General features: G+C 45.7%; 1 protein-coding gene across 1 annotated transcript in view; it reads right to left on the minus strand.

Moving 5' to 3' along the window:
- The window catches only part of LAMA1 (laminin subunit alpha 1), a 149,897-nt gene that overhangs the window by 65,263 nt on the left and 57,368 nt on the right, over positions 1-27,266 (minus strand). The window contains exons 7-24 of the mRNA XM_057527375.1: positions 26,554-26,671; positions 25,481-25,659; positions 24,712-24,817; positions 22,608-22,768; positions 21,521-21,661; positions 20,258-20,503; positions 18,793-18,894; positions 17,789-18,000; positions 16,913-17,024; positions 14,087-14,197; positions 10,852-10,979; positions 9,298-9,384; positions 8,417-8,628; positions 3,699-3,805; positions 3,205-3,385; positions 2,434-2,570; positions 1,492-1,728; positions 342-485 (exon numbers count right to left, since the gene is read on the minus strand). Coding sequence (XP_057383358.1) covers positions 342-485; positions 1,492-1,728; positions 2,434-2,570; positions 3,205-3,385; positions 3,699-3,805; positions 8,417-8,628; positions 9,298-9,384; positions 10,852-10,979; positions 14,087-14,197; positions 16,913-17,024; positions 17,789-18,000; positions 18,793-18,894; positions 20,258-20,503; positions 21,521-21,661; positions 22,608-22,768; positions 24,712-24,817; positions 25,481-25,659; positions 26,554-26,671 — 2,721 coding nt within the window. The remainder of the gene's footprint in view (positions 1-341; positions 486-1,491; positions 1,729-2,433; positions 2,571-3,204; positions 3,386-3,698; positions 3,806-8,416; positions 8,629-9,297; positions 9,385-10,851; positions 10,980-14,086; positions 14,198-16,912; positions 17,025-17,788; positions 18,001-18,792; positions 18,895-20,257; positions 20,504-21,520; positions 21,662-22,607; positions 22,769-24,711; positions 24,818-25,480; positions 25,660-26,553; positions 26,672-27,266) is intronic.

Raw genomic sequence — 27,266 nt, forward strand, 5'->3', positions numbered from 1 at the left:
CTGCAAATGCCTTTAAACCACTGCATTTAGGGTCAAACTCTTCCTATACTGGGCCAGGTTCAATTACATGAAGGAGACTGCTGAGAGTTTTCTCTTCACTCCGACTAAAGCTGCAGACAGATTAGCACAGAGCGACACTGACGCCCTGGTTCCTGCTCCGTTTACTTCCTGGACAGCAGAAGCAGACCTCTGATTCTGGACTAACCCAAATCAGCTTCCTAGAATTTCTGATGCAGTAAGAGCAAAATTTAATGTAAGTACTTGGCTGCCTTTCCCACCCTCACCCAACTCTCAAGGGTAGAGGGTTGCAAACAGAACATTTATCTGCGTGTGTGACCCACCGGCATCCTCACGTAGCCCTCGGCCTCTGAGCAGAGCTGTGACAGCCCAAAGCAGAAGCACGGGGTGCACCCCCGAGGGTCCGCCTCGTCCAGAGCAAAGGTGCCAGCTCGACACTCACTGCATTGAGGGCCAACGACGTTTTCCTAAAGGGGACAAAGTGACAGACTCATTTTTACCTGAAAAAAAGAGACACGGTTTATGAACAAACAGAAATGGGAAAAAACACAAAAATAACTTTGGATGAACAAACACTGCTGAACCAGCTGCTCCTCAGGCTGCTTCCTTAACCTCTCTGAGCATCAGTTCTCTCAGACGCAGTGATTCCCCAACTCAGCTGATCATCAGAATCGTCTTCGAAGCTTTTGGAAAATGCAGATTCCCTGGTGAGTCTCCAGGAGTGGGCCCGGATCCTCCTGGAGGTCCCAGGTAACCAGTGATCAGTCAGGTGGAGAGCCACGGGCCAGATGATTATTAGGGCAGGTCCTCCTGTGCTGGCCATCCGTGGTGAGAACTGCTACCACAGATGTGGTGAACCAAGCACACGTCCACTGATGTTCCCGTTACCCCGCAGCCACGTGAGTTTCCCCTTCCTCCTCCCCCACCACTAATCAACCAGGATTCCATCTCTCAGACCCTGGGAAAGGAACAGAGAAGATGGCCAAGGACCTTCTAATAACAAAGCACAACGGGCAAACGAAAGGAAATACACGGAGTTAAGTATGATGTTGAAATCTAACCTCCTGGGAAAATAATAAACACAAATGTCCTCCAGTCTGACCAGCATGTACAAGAGAATAATTACTTACCAGGTATAGAATCACAAATCTTCCTGAAGCCCTGTGTTATCTATTTTACCTGTATATTCAAGACAGATAGGCTACTCAGCCAACTGAAACACATGGTAGAAAACTCAGCGTGTTTTTCAAATCAGTCCCATCATCTGACACTTGTAATTAACAGTACAAATTCCTTCTAAAGAATCATCCATCATTCTAGAAGAGCATACACAGAATTTAAACCCAGACCCAGAAGGGGGTGCAAACTCATTATGAGAAGCGTTAAAACCCAAGTGCTTATTTAAATAGTTAAAGCCCCAAAGTCAGAATGGCGAGTGGGAGGGAGGGAGGAAGTGGAGCCGAGCGCCAGTACCTTGCAAGAGCAGGTTCCGGTCTCCGGGGCACAGCTGCAGAGACCCTGCTCCTGGCCACAAGTGTCGGCCAGTGTCCCTCTCAGGTCGCAGTCACAGGCCACACAGTCCGGAAAGTCTCTGTACCCCAGGGAGCACTGGTGGCAGGTCTGTCCACCAAATGCAGGCTTACACGGGCAATGGCCAGTGAGCACATCACACTGCTGACTGGCTGACCCCGCGCTACTGCAATTGCAGGCCTACAAGAAAAATACTGAATACATAAAAAGGCAGCTTTTATATTTTCATAATGTACACATATGGGGATTACAGGAAAACACTAAACATGGGAAAATTATACAAACAAATGGATCTCTCTCTCACTATTGCCATATGGACTCACTTTGCCACAAGCCATCAAGAGGCCAGGACTTATGCTGCTGGACGTTAGTAAACCTTTGTGACACGTGCAGGCTGGGCCACAACCGTGGCCTGAAATTTAATCTACTTAATAGGTCAAAGCAGTCCAGCAAAATTATTTTAGAAGTCCAGTAACGCTCCCTCTGTTTTCAAAATGCAAAGTCTAAGTTTAACCGACAAAAGTAACATAGAAAAACAGAACCGTTGAAGATCGGACATACCTCCCCCACCCCCAATAAAGTGATTTATGTCTTTCTCCTGGAAGATAGCATATATTGCAGAATATATTTAAAGGGTACCAAAATAAATTTTTGATCTTCTAACCATCAATTCCACAGCTAGACTCTTGAAGACAATTTAGAATATTGTATTTTAAGGATGCCGCTTCTTCCACTTTGATTCCTACAATCGGTACTGAGTTTTGAATAGAAACCATCAAGCTATTCAACAGGTTAAAATCAAGCGAATAGATAAAAGAAGAAGAGTGAAACCTGACACAGCAAAGTAATTCTCAGTTGAGAAAATGTGCAGGTGACAGTGCACACCTGGCATCCGAGCTCCAGGTCGTGGCCCCAGTGTCCGTCCGCACACTCCTCGCACGCTGCACCCCGAGTATGAGGTGGGCAGACACACTCCCCCGACTCCGGGTCACAGGTGTTCTGAGTGTGAGCGCAGTCACAGGCTACAACAGAGACACAGGCTGTTGTTACAGATCAGGACCGTCGGGTCAACCGAGGGGGTCAGAGTTGATGCTGCAAGTTATTCCCCTTGTGTTAATAATCTCAATCACTCTTCTAGTTCCTGAAAGAAAACTCGTGATCCCCAGCACCCCGCCATGTCTCACGGGAGGTGAATGCTCCTCCTTGTGGAGAGTTGCTCCTGGATGAGAGATAATCGGGCATAGTGGGAGAAATAGAGAAAAGACCAGGAAAGGCCCCCACCGGTGGGGAGAACAGAGAGTTAACACTTACGGAGCACCTGTTTGCCAATCGCCATGCTAAGGACTTTAAGTACAACCTTGACGGTAACTCCTGGATGGAGAGAATAATCGACTTCTCCATTTTACAGATGAGGAGACCGAAGCTAAGTAAAGTTAAGTAATTAGTCTAAGCTCACACAGTTAGTACAGCCTGACCAAGGCTTGTGGACTTACCCAAAATAGGGATCAGGAAATAGAAAAAAGGTATGAAAGCCTACATGTTCAGAAAAAAAAAAATGTAAAGGGACTTAACAGAATTAGACAGAAGTCAAAGGAGAGCTCAGAGAAAAGTCTGGGAATTCCAATAAAGTCTCAGACACTGAATTCAGGAGCTTACGTGTACAGCCGCCGTCCTGGTAGGCATAGAAGCCGCGGGCACACCTGTCACACCTCTCCCCACCTACACCTGGGACACAGCGACACTGGCCTTCCTCCGTGCAGTCGTCCGACAGGGAGCCCGACGCACTGCAGTTACAGGGCAGGCACCCGAGCCCCGCGTCCAACCCGTAGTAGCCGTGCTGTTTCACGGGGGCAGAGCCACGGAAGACAAAATACATTTTAGTAAGTGGCTAGTATCTACTAGAAGATTTCCCAAATCAACAACTGCATGTGTCATAGATTCATAAAGTGTTCGTGACATCATTCCACGGCTCTGTAAACCGAATACATACTCTCCAGATAGGGCCGCATAGCACTCACCAGCCGTGTTGCAGGACCCTGCTCTTTCTGGTGGTCGGGATTCCATTTCATTTGAACCAGTTAAGGCATCATTTACAGACATTAACGCTGGCACACACGTTAATCGTATGTAATGACCAGGAGACGTCTTACCAGGCACTGGTTACACTGCCGTCCGGTCACGTGTGGTTTGCAGTCACAGAGTCCGGTCTCAGGATGGCAGGCAGCAGAAAGGGAGCCTTGGCCATGGCATTCACAGGCTAACACACACAGAAGGCATATTTGTGCCCATTTCTGGGTACGGCTGTTATAAAATCCCTTAATCCCAGAAGGAGAAATTTTAACATTCATGTTTCAAATCATAAAACAAAATGATTGCTTTGCAGTAACTTGAAAAATTTAGTATTTTTCTGAAGAGTAAGCCAAAATAAGGTTGGTGAAAGGAACCATCACAGAGAAAAAAAATTACTTGAAGCTGTTAAGATAATAATTGGCAAACGAACTTAACCAATTTCATGAATTCTTTGAAATTTTTAAAAGGAGCCACCAATGTATATCAACCAATCTTCATTAAAAAACATGCAAAGAAGATTTCAAAATCAATTTAGCCACTTGCTCGTTCCAATCATACGTATTTAATATTGTAAAGCTCAGTTATAACGACCTAGATAACTAATACTGTACATCATGATTTAATGAACTATTTCCCTGTTCTGAGTCATGAGCCCTTTGAGGTTCTTACCTTCTGTCCAGATGCTTCCGTTTTATCTACAGCCAGAATATTGATGTTTAAAGCCACAAAGTCCCCCCTTCTCAAAGTGATTCAATTTAACGGGTCCAAGAACCGTGGTACTTCGTACCACAGCTGTCAACATGCGCTTCATTTAAAATTTGTAATATGTTAACTGACAAGATGTCCCAGGACGTGTACCATTTATGAATGCTTGGGCTCGGAAAATGCACACTCTCCGTCCTATGGTATAACCACGCAAGAAAAACGTCACGAATTATCTCAGGCCCAAGCACACTTTGTGCGGCAGCCTTTGTGGGGCAGAGCAGGGGTGGGCACTGGAAATCAGAAGGCTGATGGTCAGAGGAAACGGGGTGGGATTCTGCTTCCTTGGGTGACTATGGCCCTGTCACTGGGCCTCTCTCCCCTAGTTTTTCCCTTGTGTGTGTGTGGATCGATGTTCACAGCTCCTGTAAGAGGCTGGTCAAGTGTCATGGGCGCCACACAGAGCTGCCCATTCTTGTAGTTTAACTTTTATTTTCTGTTTTTCTGATGCTTTGACTTCTGGGGCCTTGCTGACCCTGGAGAGACAGCCGCACCCAGGGCTAGTCAATTTCCAGAGACTGTAAACCGCTCAGCTGCTGGAATGCCTTTCATATGCAAACCATCCAATCCAGAGCCCACACCCCACGCCTTCCTCACTGGCTCTCAGGCTTCTCTGGGCCCTGACCTTCCGCTGTCCACCAGTCCTAGTTACTCCAGGGCCCGGCATCAGACAAGAGGCACAGTCCCTGGGCCCCGGGACCGGCTGAAATGATTCAGACTAGCCAGTCCCAGACCTGTTACCCTGCCCGCCCTTTTCTTCCTGCACATAAAGGCTCCTGTCCACACTTCCCCTCCTGACCAACCCAGGTGCTTCCCCGTGTAGCCACCCCCATGCTGTGGGGTGTCCCCTTCGCCCCCTGACTCTCCCCCGACCTGGCCTCCAGAATAAGAAACTGCCTTTGTGATGGTGGTCCTCTCCTGATCTGCTAGCCTTGCTGTACCGAAATAATAATAAAGCCTGTATTTAAAACCGTCCTCAGCCTCCCACCACTCTTAACTGTCTCCCAGGGAAAACATCACACACTCACACACAAAATACCCACTCACACACATTCACTCACACCCTGCCATCCCCCCGCAAACCCTTAACTCTCTCTGAGTTTCCATCCCCGACTCTCCCTACCGTCTCCCTCCCTCCCCGCCTTCCCCTTCGCACCACCCAATCTTCCAGCCCAACTCTTGGCCCCTCGGCTGCTACAACTGTTCCTCCTAAAATGTCCAGGACTCCCGGGTGCAGATCCAGTGAGCAGATCCTGCCTCCGTCCTGATGCATCTTTCGGTGGGACGGGCCATGGACCCCTCTCTCCCTTTTGAACCTCTCTCTTACCAAGGTTTCGGGACGCCTTTGAAACTCTGGTTTCCTTCCTCTTTCTCTTGTATTTCCCTCTGATCCTCCCTCTCTGTGCCTCACTCAAACCCCACCCTTCCTCTGGGGAATATTCCAAGTTCACTTCGAGTATGATCATCACCAAATATTGATGATAATAACAAATCACATTTATCACACACCCGTCAGCTTGTGTCTCCACGTTACAGTCAATATGTGAAATAAATGAATGAACCTTCATAACAAACATACGAGGGAAGTACTATAATTTTCTCTATTTTTGGGTGAGAAGTCTAACACTTAGAAAGATGATGTAACTAGCCAGAGATCACACTGTTATTTGCAGTTATCCCTCTATAACAACAATTATTATAGCAATTATTAATAAAAATTGTTCAAGTTATAAATAATACTAATTTAAAATATCTGGCAATTACCTTCTGCCAGGTTCTTTACAGGTATTTTAATTCTCAGAAGAACCCCACAATATAAAAATTATACCTACTTAAGTTATTTCGCACAAGGTTTCTTTAATATTAGCGCCCAGGAGGCTTCCCACCACCCTTTTCTCCCTCCACACCACTCTCTTCCCTGGACCACTGTGTCCACAGCCACTACTGCATCTATCACACCAAAGCTGATGTCAGTAATACTGAATACTGGCATTTTTACCGGGTTCACCTAATAAAATATGGTATTACGTTATCGTGTGGAGACTTCTGGGAAGTTCATAAGAAGGACCCTTATTATAGACCTGGAAGGATTTCTAGTGAAATATTCAGCAACAGTTGTAGGAATTCATCTCGTCAAAGCTAGGAATGGGGAGAAAAGGAGATAGGAAAAGAATAAAAAGTGTAAGTGCTCAGAAACTAGAGAAAGCCAGGCAGGGTCAGCCCATAACCAGTCCAGCTCCCTGGGCCAACAACGTGGACCTAGACCCAAATCCCACCTGTTCTGACCCCCCCGCTCCCCCCAACTCTCCACTCATCGCTGAGACCTTCTATTTTATATTTTCCTTTCTATCCCCATGGCAAAATGCTGACGCAGCTTTGTCAGCGTGGATGCACATAAAGGAAAACATGATGGAAAACTTTTAAATATGTTTGAACAACTTGGGTGTATGAATCCATTTCTTCAACATTGAACTTTATGTAATCTAAATACAGATCAAGTATTTCTGATGAAAACTTAGCATCCTAATCGAGATGGGCTATAAAACACACACTGAATTTTGAAGACAGTATTAAAAAGAAAGAAAATAGCTATTAATACTTTGAAAACTTGATTACATGATAAAATGATAATACTTTCTATATATTGAGTTAAATAAAATGTATTATTAAAATGTATTTCACCTGTTTCTTTATACTTTTTAAAAGGTGGTTACTAGAAAATTTTAAATTACATGTGTGACTTACATTTCTGTTGGACAGCATTGATACAGAAAAATAATAAAAATGACTGCTCTTATTACTAGCAATTGTAATAGCTACCATTTATTTACTGTCTAGAACTTTAAATTTGTCATCCCATTGACTTTTCAGAAAGGCCTTAGTGTATACGTATAATTATGTCCATTTTATGTATGAAGAAATAGTTGCTAGGAGAGGTTAATAAAATTTGCCTAATGTCACAGGGCTGGTTGGTGACCAATCCTGGACTCTAAATTAGTCAGACTCCAAAGCCCTGAATCCACACACGTGCCTCTCTCCTACACCATCGTGTGTAGCTCCCAAATAGACTTGGGATTTTCAAGTCTGATTAAATAAATTTCCAACTCCAATCACAGTATTTGGCATAGTGCCTGGGAAGTAACAGACACTTAATAAATGACAAATGAACTAAGAAATTAATCATCAAGGTTTGCAGTAGGGATGAAAAGAAATGCCATGAGAATTGTGAAGGCATTCCATAAACTTTGAAGCTTTATAAAATTACCGGTTATCATAATTATCTACCTATGATAACCAGTCAAGGTGCTGAAGGTCGGGTTCATAGGCCCAGGGCAACAGAAGCTTGTCAATCTCCCGACGTGGTCCTAGGAAAACATCTTTTCTGGATCGCTAGCTCCCTCTTGTGTCTCCACGTTGTAACAGCACAGTAGGACCAGCATTTATAGGAAATTACCAAAATAATTTATAATTGTCACTTTTACTCTTTCATTCCTTTTTCAAGAACTGTGTGAAAAAAATCTGAGAGCTGTTATCAGCCCTAAGGCTATAAGTTTGTCATTCTAGGAGTCTGAAAATCTACTTTTCTAAGTAACTGGTTTTACATGGTCTGTAATTTCAAGGGTCTAAGCAGAGAGCCCTGCCGAGCGACGTGGGGATTTGGTGACTCAGGCGCAGACCACTGAGACGCACCAGTTTTGGGGGCTAGGGTCTCCCCATTTCCCATTCCACGTCCTGAAATCCCATCTGCCTCATGAAGCCCGCAGCATCTCCCTGACCAACGGAACAGGCTTCCTTGGCCTCCTGGGTCACTGGGAGCAGTGCCAGCACCCTGTGAAGGACCACTTTCTCCTGAAATGGAAGGGCGCGTGTTTTCTAGGCCATCTGACCTTCATTTGGAGTAACTGATCAAGCTAACCCAGCGCAGATCGGGTCAAGTGACCTCCTGGGCCGAGCACTTTTTGATGCAAGTAAGTAAATGGATGGAGACTTCACAGGGTGATAAGTAATGGACACGACCACCGGGTCACACACTCACCGCGGCAGTTTTTCGCAGTCACGGCGTCCCCATAGAACCCGTAGGCACACCTCTCACAGTGGGGGCCGTCGGTGTTCCCGATGCACCTCAGGCATTCTCCGGTGACGGAATCACAGCTCCTGGCCTCCAAGGGGTCCACATTGCCACTGCAGTTACACGGGACACAGGAATCTCCGGGCACTGTTGGGTTTCCATAGTAACCGTCTGCGCATCTATATAAAAGATTGAGAGAGGGATGCAAACAAATGCGATTACTGTAGACATTACCCCACCACCCAGGGACTCTCTGAGTAGTTAATCAATCACACCGACTCTTTACCGAAGATTTACCGTGAGAGGAATGCTGCTCGAGTTCAGGCATTCACAGATTCCCGTCACTCATTGTGAGGCACAGGGAGGGCGTCCAAAAGGAGCCAAACATCCCGGGGACATGCTCCGGCCCCAGACAATTCGACCCGCATCCCACCACTCAGCTATGTCACCTCCCACGGAGTCCAGCCAGACTTGGCACCGAGACGTACATGCGGGACAGACAACCCTGGCTTCCAGGCGCCAGAAGACAACTATTAAATCAAACCACCCCTTGCCTATGGAATCATCCAGAGTAACAGGACATTCAAATGTATGAACACAAGTACTGACTCCTGGCAGTTTCCTATTGATATTGATGAAAACTGAGATTAGCTCAAAGAGATCAAAAAATCCCCAGGGACTTCCAACATTAATTTTTTAATCGATCGACTGGTTTTTCTCTATGATCCGATGGAATAGTAATGACATACCAAAAGCTCTAAAGCCACACTTAACCACACATTTAAAAATAAACACATAGAATTTATAGTAAAAAAATTTTTGGAAACCGGTCGAGCAAAGCAGAATACCTCTCGCACCAATCCCCCGCGTATCCCGGGGCGCACTGGTCACAGAACACTTCATCTCCATCGTTGAGGTGGCAGGTGGGGCTGAAACTGACAAAGCAGTAGAAATGAATGCGGTTCTCCAGTGGATGGTGCAGAATTCCTAAATATTAAAATGCTTAGTTTCTACCACTCCTGTCCTTACAAACTTTCACTGCATCCTCACTCCTTAGCCCAGAACCCAAGGCCCCAGGCCCCGCAGCCCGCCCGTGGGCGCTGTACACTCCCTGCTCCTGCTCGACCCTCGGCCCGACTGCGCTTCTCCCCGTCTGCCCGGGTTCACCGGCTCACCCCCAACGCCCAGCTCAGCGGTCCCCTCCGGCAGAGTTCCTCTCCTCGAGTTCCCGGGACTGGGCTGCCTGCCTTAGAGCTGCCCACACTGGCCAAGGGTGAGCCCGCTTACAGGACAGAGCCAAGGGGCTCCGCACTTCAGTGAGTGTCACCAGCATCCCCCGAGGCCCCCAGGCAGACCGAGGTCCCTTCACACTCCATTCCCGGGTCTTGAGAGGACCGTGAAGGGAGGCCCGGGGGCCATAGCAAGGCCCCCACGATTTCACCAGAGCAGCCCTGATTGCTGTTTTGTACACTGGAGAGTTCCAAATAAAAATCCCCGTGGGAGAATCCTCTAGGCGTGGATGGGGGGAGAGCTCTAAAGGGTAAACAGTGAGAGAGGCTTTTAACCCGCTAGCCTGGGGGCACACAAGCCCCAGCATGTTGGTCGAGGCCTTGACTGGCACTGTCCTCCGCCTCCCCTCGTGCTCTGTGCCCCGGGACCACCTGCAGCTCCCCAAACCGACCCGCTTCTCACGCTGCCGGACCTCGGCACCACTTCTTCCTGCCTAGCAGGCCCTTCTCCTCCGCTGCCTTCACACTCCCTCTCATCCTTCAAGTCTCAGATGGAGAGCTTCCACAGGGAGTCGCCCGCACAGATTCCCTCTGCACAGTGGACCCACCTCCTCTGCCCTCGTGACCGCACTGTGGATTCCACGGCGTCGGCAGCCACGGAGGAACAGTTTGATAGCCAGGACACCTACCATGATGCCCAGCATATACCAGGCGCTCAGTAAAGATTTATTGAATTAACTAAATGAATTCAGCCCATTCTCAATGAGCCTCGTATTTACATATTTTGGCCATTAGCTCAAATACTCCTGAAGCCCAGGAACATGTTTTATTCATCTCTGCATCTCCTCTGCCTCTTAGCCCAGTGGTAGGCACACAACATATACATGTGAAGGAACTGATGGCCAACATTAGACCAAGGGGAGAAAAGGCCATGCAAATGTCCTTGCCTTCACACAACTTGCCTTACATAATTTAACACATCAAAGTTTTTTGTTTTTTTTTTTTTAAAGAAGAGAGAATCTGTTCCTCCATCTCTAATCCCAATTAATTGCCCCAGGGCAAAATTAACACTCTCGTTACACACAGGTCTTGCTCTGAAGATATCAGTGCAGGTCTGGATGGAGACCCAGGCCATGCGGGGCAGGATCGGCGGGGTGGAGGAGCTGGGCTTACTTGTTGGAGGCTGTGGAGAGCGGGCAGGCACACGGCTGGCAGTCCCCAGGGGTCCCTCGGGAAGGCAGCCCGTAGAAGCCGGGAAGGCAGCGCTCGCAGTGGTCCCCAGTGGTGTTGTGCTGGCATGCCTAGGACACACGCATGGAAAGAAGACTCGGCTCAGGCCTCCTTAAAGGAGTCTCAGATTCACCTTCAAACAGCTTGAAGTCCAAGTGAAGAAAAAAGGCAAAACGCTAAAGCAAGTCACCAAACTCTCTTATATGAGGAGGGGTTGCCAGTTTCCAGATTCGCCGATAAAAATTTTTAATTTATGTAAACAGGAAGCATAAGAGCTTTCATTTCCAACCGTGTCAGAGTAACTGGCAGCAGACTTGCCCTCTGTAGGAACGGAATACAATACATCAAAGAGCTGCTCTCAGACCCTGGACAGCGGAGGTGCAGGATGTGGAGGGAAGGGAGACAGCGGGATGGGTCCTGCAATTGCATGTCTTTCCCCCTGGAGACAGTCCAGGAAATCCTGAATTTATACTAAGGCATGGAGAACATCGGAAATGGTAAATACATGAATAAGTAAGAAAGATTTCTTTCCCTCATTTAAAACACCTCTTTAAACAGTGAAATTACCCTGCGTCAGGTGTAGGAGGTGTGTGGGAGACGGGCCCCTGGGCGGCTCCTCTCCTGCCCATTCCTTCCAGGCTCTTCTTCTCCTGTGACTTGGTCTCCCTATTGCCCCCACCTTGTGCTGATGCCACCCAGAGCTCTCTCCTACAATCTCTGCCCTCCCCTGTCCGTACTCCCAGCCGCAGCCCCGCCTGTGGGCCCTCTCCTCTCACTTCCTCTCCCTTGGGGTCTTCCATGCCCTTTTATACCCCTTCTCTTAAAGCCACTCATTTTACACACATTTACTGGACATTTTTCATCTGACTATTAAAATAATATTTCCAGTTGCTAACTACTTACTTTTCTATCATTCCTGAGATTGATAATAGTTTTCCCATCTATTCAATTTAATTGTGTTCCATCCTCTATATCATGGTTTCACCAGTTTTATTTAGGGTTATCCCAGACCAGAGCTTCCAAATTTGAATGTGTATACAGATCATGTGGGTTAAATGTTGACTCTGATGCTGGAGGTCTGTGATTCTGAGTTTCTAAAAAAGCTTCCAGATGATGCCCATGCGCTTTTCTTTTTTCTTTTCATCCCTCATATGACCTTGGTTTTGATCATTAACCCAAATCTACTCAAAATGCAACTGGCCTTGCTAAAGAGCTACATGGTTGTGCTAAAAGAATTATGCAAAATAATTAGTTTCATTAAAATCTATTTGATTATGCTCAATTGCAAAATGTCTCTGATTTGCTTCCTTTCCTCAAAGGGCCAGATTGGGTCTTCTTTCTCTTTGGGAAAACTATGATATAGTTCTGTTGAAAAACCTGCTGAAGGTCTGTTTCAATGCTTTCTCAGGCGGGCGCCAACATCCCTTTAAGTGATGATCCCTGCTGGTGGATCTGGAAAGTGAAGGGATAGGAATGCTCATCTCCTTGGGGAGCGAACACATCTTCTCTTGATTGGAAAAGGAAAACCAGGAGGGCCCAAGACACGCACAACTGCATTTTATGCCCCTGTCTTTCCAAAGAAAAGAAATTGACTTCTCCTCGGAGTAAGAGCAGAGAGAGCTCAGAGAAAAGAATAAGGACACAGGTAAACTATGGACTCTGGGTGGCTGTGATGTGTTAGCGTGGGGTCACTAATTGTAACAAATGCACGACTCTGGGGAGGGGGATGTTGGTAATGGGGGCGTATGAGCATGGGTGCCGGCAGGGGGTAGATCGGAAATCTCTATACCTTCTTCTCAACGTCGCTGTAAACCTAAAACTACTCTAAAAATAATCTTAAAAAAAAAAAACAAGAATAGGAACACTGGGCTTCCCTGGTGGCGCAGTGGTTGAGAATCTGCCTGCCAATGCAGGGGACACAGGTTCGATACCTGGTCTGGGAAGATCCCACGTGCCGCGGAGCAACTAAGCCTGTGCGCCACAACTACTGCGCCCACACGTCACAAGTACTGAAGCCCAAGCACCTAGAGTCCGTGCTCTGCAACAAGAGAAGCCACCACAATGAGAGGCCCGTGCACCGCAACAGAGTAGCCACCGCTCGCCGCAACTAGAGAAGGCCCATGCGCAGCAACGAAGACCCAAGGCAGCCAAATAAATAAATTAAAAAAAAAAAAAAAAGCAGCAACCTCCCTTCCTTGTGGGAAGTTGCACCTGAGGAACTTATTCTGGAGGGACTGAGTATGCGTGCAAACATCATTCCATGCCATCCTACAGATGCTTCACTTACAGAACGAAGACGTGGACAAAGAACAAAACAAAAGCTGTACTTGCAGAGAAAAAGAAAAATTAGGCTCTAGAGAGAAAAAGCAATCAGCGGCATCATGCCGATATCTTCCCCACGGGTCTGATCGTTAATTTTTCCTAACCCTGTGACTCAATCAAGCTCTTTTGGAAAAAGCATGATGATCCTTTCCCTGTGCAGTGAATAGGGTTCAGCTGATTACCATATGCATTCACTCCATCTCTGAGCAGTGAATCCATTAGAACCCAGAAGTGTGGCCTGGCTCCCAGGCATAGAGCCTAAAAGAATTCCTGACTGAAGTTAAAAAACAAGTCTTGCCCTGCATCTGCCCCAGAGTTCATTCTCAAGATTAACTACATATTTGCTAAGCCCTGTTTCAACTCCAACTGCATGAAAGAGGTACCTGTTTGCAGAGTTTATCTGAGCTAGCATCTATGAAGCATTATATATTACACAAATGAGTGAGATTATTAGAAATTTTTATTATTCCTCTTACGATATACTATGTAATATAATGTTAAAATCTACTAGCACTTGCATTTAAAAGATCTGATCCTTTTTATTTAATCAGTGGACGTTTTCTCCCTTTATATTGCTTTTTAATCTTGAGAAGTAAATCATTACTTATTGTTCTAATAAAAAACCTGCAGTAAAATTATACATCTCTTTTCTACTATCACCAAAGCAACTTTTCTTCACAAAAAAAAGAAGGAAAAAAGCAGGAAACATTTTATGACTTAAACCTGCAGATTCCCTCTGGGGTCCCCAAGGGCAGGGATATTCCCTGTGGAGGAAGCTTCTTTTTTAATCACTTCTGTACAGTGAGGGCTTCAGGGTGGGAGGAGGGCGTGCACTCAAGGTCTCAGCCAGACTCACAAAGCAAACGCCATGAACGTCACACTCAGCTGCATGGCCGTGGCATTCACAGGGCTGACAGATTCCTCCAAAGAGTATTCCATCCACGCGGTAATAGCCAGGGAGACAGGACTGCAAAAGAAGGACGGGTGACTGTCCGGGTGAAGGCAACTTTATACAAAACGCAAATCATCTTCTTCCCAATACGTTAGAAACATAAACCACTCAACTTTCCATGAATGGAAACTTTTTTTTCGCCCAAACGTGCCATAAAATGCACCCATATTAAGCATACGATTCAATGATTTTTTTTAGCAAGTTTACTGAGTTGTGCAACCATCACCATAATCCAGTTCCTTATATATTTTAAAGGTAGACACATGCACACAAAAACGTAATGGCTGTGCAATGAGTCAGCGTACATCATAGCGGTTTTCCACTGCAATATTCTTAGAAATCATGTAACAGCCTTTTAACCAGTGTTTCAATCAAGGGGATTTATTTCTCTCAACACTTTGTCTTTTGCTTAAAATTTAGTAAATGTTGCCGTCCAAGTGTTAAATGCAGGTCTGCGTCAAACGGCATCAGTTTAAGAGAGCAAACGTTGCAGGTGAGCTTCCCTCTGGCTACGCGCTGGACAGACAACGTGGGCGTTCAGGGGCGGGGAGTCACCCCAGACACTGTACTTCATGTCGCCCTTGTGACGACCCTGAGAAATCGGCTATCTGACAGACTTGGAATCCGGAACACGGTGCGTTAGCTACGGTCCACGGCACTCGCCGTGCAGTGATTCCACGCCAGGTGTGCACACCTCCAAGACCCATGTCCACGGGCTGCCCGAGGCCACAGCAGACAAGAAACGCGTCCAGAGTGCAGACCGGGGAGTAACTAATTTGGAGGCTGGCACGCTCCCTTGGGGGCATGGGAGGAGGGGGTGTGGTTTTGATTTTTATTGTCCTAAGAATTCTTAAAGAGCATTTCATTATAGTAATAATACATAATGCCTTCATTCACACTGACCTTGGGAAAGTCCCCTGACACCTGCCCCCGGACCCCGCTCCGCGGCCACGCTCCCCCGGGGACAGTGGACTTGTCTACAGATAGGCACTGAGCAGGCAGCTGCCTGGGGCTCTGTGTCGCGGCTACAGGGCTCCCCCAAATTCCATTCCCAACCAACAGCTGCCTGATTCTTTAAGTCAGCTTCTGAGTGAGAGCTGTATAAAAGAATGAGATCTTCTGCTTAACACAAACTCTTGCAAAGGAGTCTTGAGCTTCCTATGTGATGCTTGAGCCATCAACCCAAGCACACCAGCACTTCCGGGAACAAAGCCCCGCCCACTTGTTCTCTAGCAGCAGCTGTCCCCTGCTGTCCCCTCCCGGTCCAGCTGGAGGGGCTCCCGCTTCCACGGTTGTCCCTGCTCTACCTGTCGCCCCCCTAAGCCCACATCCACATACTATGAAGTGGTCTGAGGGTCATTTATCCATTAAGCACTAGGCCCGCAGGGATTTGGACTTATGGACATTTGCTGGTCCTAAAAATAAATGAGATGTAAAAATAAGTTCAGGGCTTCCCTGGTGGCACAGTGGTTGAGAATCTGCCTGCCAGTGCAGGGGACACGGGTTCGAGCCCTGGTCTGGGAAGATCCCACATGCCACGGAGCAACTGGGCCCGTGAGCCACAATTACTGAGCCTGCGCGCCTGGAGCCTGTGCTCCGCAGCAAGAGAGGCCGCGATAGTGAGAGGCCCACGCACCGCGATGAAGAGTGGCCCCCGCTTGCCGCAACTAGAGAAAGCCCTCGCACAGAAACGAAGACCCAACACAGCCAAAAATAAATAAATTAATTAATTAAAAAAAAAATAAGTTCATTGGTCCTGACCCTGTGGCCAAAAAAATATTGCAAAATATTTAAAATAGAAATAAAAATATTTAATTAAATATGTACACCACGAAGCTTTAGGCCAACTTTATTAACTGCAAAGCTAATAAAGAGAGAAACGTATTATAGGTTAAATGTTCTCACTTTGTAAAAACGCTTGCCAAGAAATCACAGCCAATGACAAATGTTCACAATCACAGTCAGTCATGGGCTCGTGAGAGGCAGGACCTCATGGCAATTAGCAGGGATGAAGTTCAAAGACCACTTCCTAGCTGTGTGACCTTGGTCAAGTTACTTAACCTCTCTGTGTCTCCGTTTCCTAATCTACGGAATGGAAAGTATATGAAGGGCCTACCTGATAGGATTGTTGTAAGGATTAAATGAGGTAACATATGGAAAGGGCTCAGAATAGTGCCAAATACGTAGAAAGTTCTCAGTAAGAGAGAGTTACTATCAATATGTATGTCCAAATAATTTCAAAAAATATTTCAAAATTTTTAAGCGACAGATTACTTTCATCCATGACTGCAAGTATAGTTTCATATACTGCATATGTGAGGTAGAGCCCACCTAAGTAACATAGCCTGGGGCCATCAAAGGTCTCCAAAAAGGCCTGGCTTGTCTAAAGCTTTCCGGGGTCGCAGGTTGGTAATTGGTAAATGTTCAAATACAGTCAAATTCAATCCTCCTTAGAAATGCAAAATATGGCATGGGTGCTTCAACTTTCCTGTTGACTAAACAGGACAGTGACACTTACTTAGGGTATTCCCAGATGCCCCAGAGGAATTAGAGTTCCTTAAACAATGTGTTTCCAATGTTCCAATAGCCTCCAAAAGTCTGATGTTTAGAAACACTGGGTTTCCAAAGTTAAAATTCAAACACGCGTCACGACATCACCTTCAATGCGCTTTTCCCCCAACCCCGCAGGAAGGAGAAAAGGAAGAAGACAGGAAGGGGGAGGAGTGTTACCTCACAAGAGATGCCCGCGTAGCCCTGGGGACACTCGCAGTGCTCCACCTCCGTGGCCAGGGACAGGTCTATAACGTTACGGCTGGCTGTGTCCAGAGAGACAGAATCCAACCTGCCAACAGACAAACAGGCAGGGCCGTTACAGGACTTACACACTCGCACACGGCATCTAACACCTCACAGAAGACGAATTCCTAAGAAAGATTTAATTCAAACAAAATGGTGACGTGATTTTTGTAAGCGAGTAAAGATTTTCACAACAGTACGCTTTCTGGGAGCTGTCATTAGTCCCTGGAAATGCCTTGGACATTTGGCACAAGACGAGCTGCGGTCCATACACAGCCGTGGGAAGGCTCTGAGAAGCCCGTTCCGAAGAATGAACTCCAGAAGAACGAACCCATGCAGTTGAACTCTCTCTAGGGCAGAGAGATGGTCCTGAATGGGCAGTTCTCTGTTTGCTTTAGCTGCATCCAACATGTATGCTTAGCCTGGCATTGCCAGAAACTGACCTTCTCAAAGTAACAAAACGACTAAGGATGGACCCATGAGCTTAAATAGTCTGTGAAAACCTAAGACCATTAACATCAGGAGGGTGAAAACCAGATGCAACACAGTTAACAACCATCACCTCATGGGGCATTTCTCAAAAATCCACCCTGAGGGTTTCTGATCCCAACGCCGAGTCTATCTCCTACTAGATACATTTGTCATGGACAACAATTCTTACGCCTTCGATAAAATTACAGTGATAAAAAATAATTCCAAGACAGTTCTGTTAGCTGTGTCCCTAAAATAATCAAGTAAAGTATATCCAGCTTAAAATATATGATAATAAGGACAAGATCACCTATGTTTTCCCTCCTTTTCAGTACACACCTGTCAAGAGCCATCTTTGCAGAATTGTAGTTGGCTCTGATCAAGAGATGTGTCACGTTGGCAAGCACGGTCATCAGCTGGTCGCGATCTACCTCCCTCCTGCTGTGAAAGTCTCGGAAGTGCTCAGGCACAAGTCTAACCACGTTCAAGTGCTCTTCATAGGGCTGCAATAACAGGCCCTCTGTCTGGGTGCTTAAAGTGAGCCCATTCCCCTAACATTTAAAAACAAGAGGAAATATATTCATAATTCAATTTCATGATCAAACACTGAAAGCAGATTTTGTATTCAGCCACGTGGCTTTTCATCTGTGTGCAGGTTTTTGGCAAACGTGTAATGATGTCCATAGCCCTTGGTCCAGAACGACCAGAGAAAACATATCACTATCTTCCTCTCAGAGGGATTCGGATAAGTCTAAAGACTGTGCCTGTGCTGGGATCTCAGAAAAGAGACAAAGTCATGCACTAGCCCACAGTTTCCCTCAAAGCAACCAATCTGACACCTCTAATCTTTTTTTTTAATTGAGGCATAGTTGATTTACAGTGTTTCAGGGGTACAGCAAAGGCCAAGGTCTTGCTGGGTCTTTTTGTGATGGGAGTGAGGATGCAGGAACAGGGACAGAGGTGGAGGACAAAAATGACAATGCATCTCCGGTCCCCACACAGCCAGGCACTGCTGCCTAGTCATTCACGTGGGGAGGACGCTACAGGAGGGGAGGAGGGACCCAAAGGGCCGAAAAGGAAGTCCCAACATCGAGGAAAAACTCCTCTCCCTCTAAATTGTGAATAGACAGGTCAGCTACAGGAGCAAGCCAAGAGCTACAGGTGCTGCTCTGAGGCAATTCTGGAAATTCCCAGTCTCAGCGGAGTCCAGACAGGCAAGGCACCGCTAAATGGCCACCTGGCCCTGAGCTCCTGCCACTACGGCCTCGCTTAGCCACCTTCAGTCATAAAACTGCTGCCCCACGAAGCCCTCGGCTCTAGCAAAGCGATGCGAAAGCAATTACCTTAATGATGACGTCGGCGTGAGACATGGGGTCACCGTCCGCCGTCTCCACTGGGACCTCGTAAGACACCGCGTACTTCAGGAATCCACCAAACGCCGTCAGCTGGAATGTTGAAGTGACAATGAGCGCCGAGGGGAAGGATCACAGCCCTTGGTAAGAGGACACGGTCACTAGGATCCACCTGGCAACAACTAGGGTGCGAGGCGTCCCAGAGGCCACAATACGTAAGGATTTCACATTAAAGGCAGTGGAAAGGAAGCACGTTATACGAATATTCTGTTTAATTGATACCACGAAGTGTAGGATATTGTCTAAATGCACAGAAAAAAAGTACTCCTTCTTAGAGACCCCTAGGTAAATTACTCTGAACTTGTGCTAGTCCCACGATAGACCTTTATTTCACTTCAGGACTTTAGGGGGCGGGGAGTGCGACCCAGGACCACAATCTCAACACTGGGGCTCACCGCCCTGCTTAGAGGAGGGCAAGAGCAACACGCGTGACCAGCAAAAGGAAGGACTAAGGATTTCCTTCCTGATCTGACATCCTTTAACGTAAAAGAGAGATTTTCTTTCTGCCAGCTATGGTACAACGTTCAGAATCCAATCTTTGCATCATAAAATTGGAGAGGTGCTCTCCAGACACGAAAGCAAAACAAAACAAAACTATTGAATTTTGGTGATAAGATCCCATTCTAAATAAAAAATGTCTTCTAAGATTCTAATTTGATGGGAAAAGTAATCATTTTCAAAAATAAACACTACTTAAACATACACAAAACAGCTATAAAATTAAAATATAACCATCAAATTAACTGGAAATGTACCATGGTACGAGACCTACACTACATATACCATGACTTCAAACAAACCAAAGGCCTGGTTAAGGTGAGCAGGGAGCTGTAGGTATTGAGAGAGATTCCACTGAATATATTTTCAGATAGATCAGAGTCTGGAGGGAAGCTGCCTATTGGTGAGGAGGGACAGGACCACGTATGTCATTGAAGGGAGAGGTTAAATTGTAGCCACCAACTTCCCACTTTGTGGAATCACCTTTGAGCGTTTTCTTACAATGGAAAGGATTCTATCTGTTCTTAAACATGAACTTCACGTGAGCAACAATCATGATAAAGAAGCAGGGGGCAGTGCAAGGGTTCCTGCACATCCTTCCCAGGGGTGTTCTATACGCCAGGTAAGACAGGTACACGGCTGGCTCCACAGGGCAGGGATGCGAGGGACCTTCACAAAGGCCCAGGTGACCCAGGAACCCAGAGCAAAACAGAAGGTCTGTCGGGGAGAGGGGACAAGATTTCATACAACAGACCACCTTCGACAGGGCCAAGAAGGACACAGGTTCATATTTTAAAGATGCAGTAAAGTCTAACAAGGATAAAAAGACCGTGTGAGTCAGGTGTCAGTAAATGCTGTGTGATATTCTGCTTAACTCAAAAGAGACCAACGACAGTACCTGAAAAGCCAACACAAGTTCTTCCTTAATGTGCTCTGAGATCTCTGCCCCAGACGCCGGCCCTGGAAGTACCTTGTTTCCCAGGTAGGCTTCCGGGGCCGACCAGTAATACTGGGAGGTCAGCCCCTGCACCACCACCGAGCTGTTGATGCTGATCTGGTGACGCCCGCCCAGCGCGTCCTGCTGGGACCGGAGCTGGTTGGAACTGACCAAGTCGGTGACCAGCCAGCCGGACATATCTTTCACCTTAAAAAAGATCCAAGAATTTTAGAACATGAAATCGAAGTCACCTTAGGTTTCACCCAGCCCAGCGTTAGCATCTTCACCGTGAAGGGACAGACCCAGAAAGCTCGGCGAGGACGGAGCTAACACACGATGGCCCTTGCACTCGGCAAAGGACCCGGAAAACCTGAGAACGAGTCACACGTCCCCCAAACCCAGGTCAATTAGAAGCAAATAGTGAGCAAAACTGTAAAGGCCACGGGTATATATCTTAGATTAAAAAACAGCAAAGAACTCAATAAACGCATTGAACACAGTGTCTCTGGCTAACTCTGACTTCGTTGTTGCCCCCTGCTTCCTAGCCAAATGTCAAAAACTGTATAAAACAACCTCCAGATCCTATCCTCCCATTTTGTCACCTACGGAGAGATGACAGGAGATCACCCACAGGAACGCACCCCATTCTCAAGTACTGATCCGAATCCCCCCTCCCCAGACGCTGGTAAGGAGGGAGGAGGGAGGGGAGGAGGGAGGGTCAGGGAATAGCCCTAACCTCCAGCCATCACTCTGTCCTCCCTAGAACACACTCAGCACCCACCCTGAACTCGTTCCCCCAGAATTCTCGATTCCCCAAACAAATGGAGTGCCCTGCCTCTCCTCATAAACTGTGCCACCTGCTGCATTCCCACCTCGCCTGCTTCTTCGAGCTAGAAAATTCTGCGTGTCCCCAGGTCCTGCTGTGCTTCCCGGCCTGAGACCGGGGTGGGGCTGGTGGGGTAAGATCTGACCCCACAGCTCCACGCATTTCCCTACAGAAGAAATTTACACACGATGCATTCTGCAAAGCCGCAGCATCCTATTGCTTCCATAGGAAAATGTATGAGGGAACACACACATGATCTAGGAATTTTAGTGACACTTTAGTAAGTGGGTAGCCTTTGATCCACGCCGACGTCGGTCCAAAGGATGAGAGCGGTGTTACAGAAAAGCCAGCCTCATCACTTTCTAACACAGCTCCTGGCTCTCAAAAGATGCCCCCACCTGACTGATGGGCCAGGAGAGGCTGTCGCAGACGTCAGAGACACCGAAGCAGAAGCATTCCGAGCAGCCCTGGGGGTTCCTTTCCTCCAAGTTATAGAATCCCGGTTTGCATCGATCACAATGTTTCCCCTCAACATTCTCCTGCAAATTGGAGTAAAAAATTAGCTTTTGAAACCAATAGGTAGACAGACTAAAATGACATTAACATGACATTAGCAAGAAAGATGTCTGGCAATCCGCAGACACAGGTAAACAGAAAGACACTCAAAGTCAATGCGAAGCCTCAGGATGTCACGATTTCCAGATAGTCTGAAATACTTATCATTTGATTTTGTAGTCAAGACTGAGGCTAGGGATCTTAGAGCTTGGTCCTTATATTTAAATGGCTTTTTCGTGTTGTTTTGTTTTAAACCTTCTATGTTTGCTGATCTTTCAAGCATTTTAAAATCTGAAGAGGACTATGTAATTGTCTTGTTAATAAATGCTCAAGATAATTTTCCATCATATGTAACGTGCCTAAGACTCTGCTTACATGGGAAGAAGCACAAAACACAGCCGGAAGTCCGCTGAATTACGGGGGAGATGGTTATTAGTGTCAGATAGCCAAAAAACGCCTCCCTGGCACCAGATTCATGCATTTCTTATCATTGTTCAATTCCTTTTTAAGAGAAGTCCAAAATAATCTATCTGCCTTTAATTAATGTTCTTAGAAATGTAGTGTTTACTTGGTTCTCCTCTAAACATAAAGCTTAAAAAGGATGTCATAGAAGAGGCATTAGGCCAAGGCCTAAGAAAAGCAGTATTTGGTTTCAACCAGGAAGTCACAGAAATACCTCTGGAGTATCTGGCCATCGCCCAGAAGGCACCAAAAAAGAAAATCAGGTGCCCATCTAAGTCCAAGGACATATTCTGTGGCCAGTTCGCCGTGACATAATGTCATGCTTCTCAGGAAGGCTCAGGGGAAGGGATAGTTCCACTTACACCTCGATGCTTTGCTCAGGGCCTGATCATCTGAGGCAATGAAATGCATCCCATTTTCAGGAAACCTCAAAGGAAACTCGGGGGCAGCTTTAACCTCCACACGTACCTTACAGAGACAAGCCTCGGAGCAGGGTTCCTCATTCACGCTGCCGGCTGGGTTACAGTCACAGGGCACACACGCAGGGTAACCCTTATAACCAAACTGGCAGCGATCACATTTTTCTCCCGCGTAACCTTCCTTGCACGGACACTGACCCGGCCACTTCCCTGCGAAGAAAAATGGCAAAATGACCCAACAGGAAGGTAAAAGAGGTTTAAAGCAGGGGTTGGCCAACTATTTCTGTAAAGGGCCAGCGAGTAAATATTTTAGGCTTTCCGGCCAGAGTCTCTGTTGCAACTATTCAACTTTGCCCGTATTGCTTGAGAGCAGCCACAGATAATACATAAACAGATGGGTATAGCTCTGTTCCAATAAAACTTTATTTATAAAAATCAGTGGTGCCAGATATGGCCCATAGACCATAGTTCGACAACTCCTGGTTTAAAGAAAGAAAAGAGAGATGGAAAGCACAGAGGCTGGTGGGAATGTAAAATGGTGCAGAAGCTTTGGAAAACCATTTAGTACTTCTTCAAAATGCTAAGCATAGTGTTACCATAAGATCCAGCAATACCATACCTAAGTATTTAGCCAAGTAAAATGGAAACATACATCCTCCCAAAAACTTGTATATAAATGTTTGTAGTAGCATTATTCACAATAGACAGAAAGTCAAAACAACCCAAATATTCATCAGCTGATGAGTGGATAAGTTAAATATGCATAGAATGGAGTATTATTCGGCAATCAAAAGGACTGAAGTACTGACACGTGCTACATGGATGAACCTTGAAAACATTATGCTCAGCGAAAGAAGCCAGTCACTAAAGACCACATATTATATGGTTCCATTTATATGAAATGGCCAGAATAAGCAAATCTCTAGAGAAAAATTAGATCAGTGGCTGCCTAGAGCTTGGAGTTGGGGCAAAGGGATGGAGGAAAACAGGCAACAACTGCCAATGGGTAAGGGGTTTCTTTATGAGGAGATGAAAATGTACCAATATTGGATCATGGTGATGGCTGCACCCATGAATATGCCGAAACACAACGAATTGTACACTTTAAATGGGTGTACCGTACGGCAGTCAATCATATCACAAAATCAAGCTTTTTTTTTTTTTTAAAGCACAGAAGCCAGTGGTGGAGGGCAATAAGCACTGTCTTTGCTTCTAATGCCAGCTTTGAAAGCTGTGTACTCTTGGCCAAGTTTCTTACGTACTCTGAGCTACAGTTTCCTTGCCTATAAATTGGGTAAAATAATTTTTATTTGCTATGATTTAAAGTTGAAATGATATATATTCTAAAGTGAACCCAATCAAGGGTGATTGTCATCGTCATCAGCATCTCATCACGAGTGGCGGGTAAGAATCAACTCCCTGCTGCAATTTACCCTCCCCCCTGTCAGCAGGGCCCGCAGAGGCACACCCCTCCCTGATGATCAATATCCATTTTCACTGCTAGTGACGGACCACTGGAGGGGGTCACAGGGGTCTCTGGACAGATGCAACCTCTTCAGGAGACTCTGCCATTTGCAAGTCCATTTGCCAGCTTTTGAAATGGAAAGAACACTGACATTTACAAAGTTAACTGGGGGATTTGCTTGCTTTGTGGGAGGATGTATGCTAAAGGCTCTGCATGTCTTCTGAGCGCTAAATAGAGTGATTGCTATTTACTGTTCCACGTATGACTTGAAACCGAGTCTTATTTCTTCTTTCGTCAAATGCTAACTAACCTCTCAAATGTCATTTCATTGCCCCAACATTGCCATCTCCACCCTCTACCTCCCTCCCATCACGATTCCTAATTTTGCTTTATGCCCAGGGCACTGATTCCTACCTGGCTTTATATTATTTATGTACTTGTTCGTTTAGTGTCTGCTTGTGAGCAGGGACCTTGGTCATCTTGTTTGAGGATATATATGTTCCTAGGTCCTAGAAAACTGCCTGACACCTAGTACGTGCTTAGTAAATATTTGGTGAGCGAAAGAATCAATAGAGAATCATACCACCAAATTATTACACAATGGTAACAGTCTCACTAGGTACAAATCTTACACACACACACACACACACAAATCAATTACAAGCACAAAAATGAATCAAGTACTCACCTCCGTGTAAGTCAGAATGAAGGTCATTCTTAATACAGACAGAACTGAGGGACCCCAGAGGGTCACAGTCACAGGGATGACAAGGGTTGTCCTCATAAGGAGACACCTGAAAGACAGAGGTTGCCCTAGATTATCTCGCTAGAAATAACAGCAATATTAGTATTAACATTGAGAGTAATACCAATGACAAGGTATTGACTTTTTATCCAAGATGTGACTATCACAATGATTCTGTGTACCCAGGGGGTGCAGGTCAAGCCAGAAAAAACGTGCAAACATCTTTTTGACAGTGACAGCAGCTGGCGTCACTAGTAAAGTGTCATCCTTCTTCATTATCACTGCTACCCTTCCCCTCACTCTGCCGTCTCTTGGAGACATGTAGAAGCCTCTCCTATGACTCAGCCACCGTGGGATTCCCGTGACAGCTACATACGGTGTCAACTGAGGAGTGAGCACTTCCTACGGGCAAGATACAGCTGCTTTAGTTATTGGCTGACTCTCCACATGGACACTTAGTATCACAAAACTCTGAGATGATGTAGCCAGTTGACCCACAGTTCAATTTAAGTAACAGTGGTGAACATCCTACTCTGAGCAAGAAAACAGGACGGACAGAGCAGGAAATTGATATCTGAAGAACACTACCAGCATATTATAAGAATACAGAAGAAACGTTGCAAAAGGAAATGTCTTCAACACTGAGACTGATGCGTGGCGGCCTGAATGCCTTTTCTACCGCGAAGCTGCGCAACAGTTGAGGCGCTCTTACCCTGTGTGGTCTGTAATACCCATCCACGCAGGTTTCACAGTTGATGCCCATGGTTTTCTGCAGGCAATCGATGCAAACCCCTCCTCCTCTGAACTGTCCGGCAGTATTCAGACTTCTCTTCTGATTCGCCACATTTTCATCATAGTAACAGTCTTTGGCTTTATTGTGGCAATTGCATTCTAGGAGAATATTTTAACATCTCAATCAATACAGATACCGTGTCCTAGATAAAGAAAAGCCTTCCCTCCTTTAGTAAATTTTGATGACTATAAATTAAATTAAAATTATAGAAGTCATTTTAGTAACAATCTTTCAGAGGCGTTGGGGAGTAGCTATCCGAATTATACGTATGCATATCCACTTGATTCATCAGCCTGTCTTCTGGGATCATATCTTGCAGAAGCACTTGCTCACTTGTCAATGACAAAGGTGAATCACTGCACCATTGCTTGTGTTAACAAAGGACTTGTAACAAGCAAAATACCACGGGTAGGTAGCTGTTTTGATTATATAACATCCATATAATGGAGTTCAGTGCAACTGTTTTTAAAACAGCATTTCACAGTGTTAATATGGAGATATTTTATTTAAGATATATTGTTAAATATAAAAGTAATGCATAGAATGACACGCATAGCACATCATGTCCTGTCTACGAACAGTGTGACGTGTAGGAATATATTAACTTACGCTTTACTTGCATAAACATTTCAGGAAGAACCTACCAGGAAATCATAAAAAGTAGGAAGGATGGAGACAGAAATATATAAATATACTTTTATATACTGTAGATATTGGAACCTTGTGAATATATTGCCTATTTAAAATTTAAATCCAAATTTATAAAGAATAAATTAATATATGGGAAGCGGAATCTTAGAGAAATAGCAAATTGATAATCAATGCATTCGGGTCTCACTCCTTTAAATTTTATTAAGGTAGTCTGCCTCTTTGTGAACTACTTGAATATCTAAGAAAACCAGTTATTTACTAATTACAAATGTCAAGTCACCATAAACTGAAGCATATGAAGGGGGAAAACTTTACATCCTTGCAATTCTCAGTGACCTTACCTTCACACGTGTTACCAGAAGAAACAGTGCCAGGCCTCCAGGGCTGCTGATGGTACCCAGGACAACACTGATTGCAGCTGTCACCACAGGTGTTATGTTCACACTGACACTGGAATTTCTAGACAGTAAGGAATATAAAATTGCATCTGAAAATTTACCTGTATGTTTTTCTTAATTTTATTTAGGAAGAACCCATCATAGTCAAATACACAGCAAGAGTTTACAATCAAGCAAACCGGCATTTAATTTTTAGAGAAAAAAAATAAACATATGACCTGGTTACAAACAGAAGTGAGAAGGCATAAACTAAAACTAATATATGGCTTAACAAAAAAAAACTTTTCAAAAGAGACACATTGACCTGAAAGGTTTGGAAGCTCCTACTAGTAACTTTCTTGATATTCATCTCTGTTTTTCAGCAATAATAAAAATCCTAGGCTTCCCTGGTGGTGCAGTGGTTAAGAATCCGCCTGCCAATGCAGGGGACACAGGTTCGATCCCTGGTCCGGGAAGATCCCACATGCCACGGAGCAACTAAGCCCGTGCGCCACAACTACTGAGCCTGTGCTCTAGAGCCCATGAGCCACAACTACTGAGACCACAAGCCACAACTACTGAGCCCATGTGCCCCAACTACTGAAGCCCGTGTGCCTAGAGCCTGTGCTCCGCAACAAGAGAAGCCACCGCAATGAGAAGCCCACGCACCGCAAGGA

This window comes from Balaenoptera acutorostrata, chromosome 13 (genome assembly GCF_949987535.1).
Source record: "Balaenoptera acutorostrata chromosome 13, mBalAcu1.1, whole genome shotgun sequence".
In the NCBI taxonomy this organism is placed as follows: Eukaryota; Metazoa; Chordata; class Mammalia; order Artiodactyla; family Balaenopteridae; genus Balaenoptera; species Balaenoptera acutorostrata.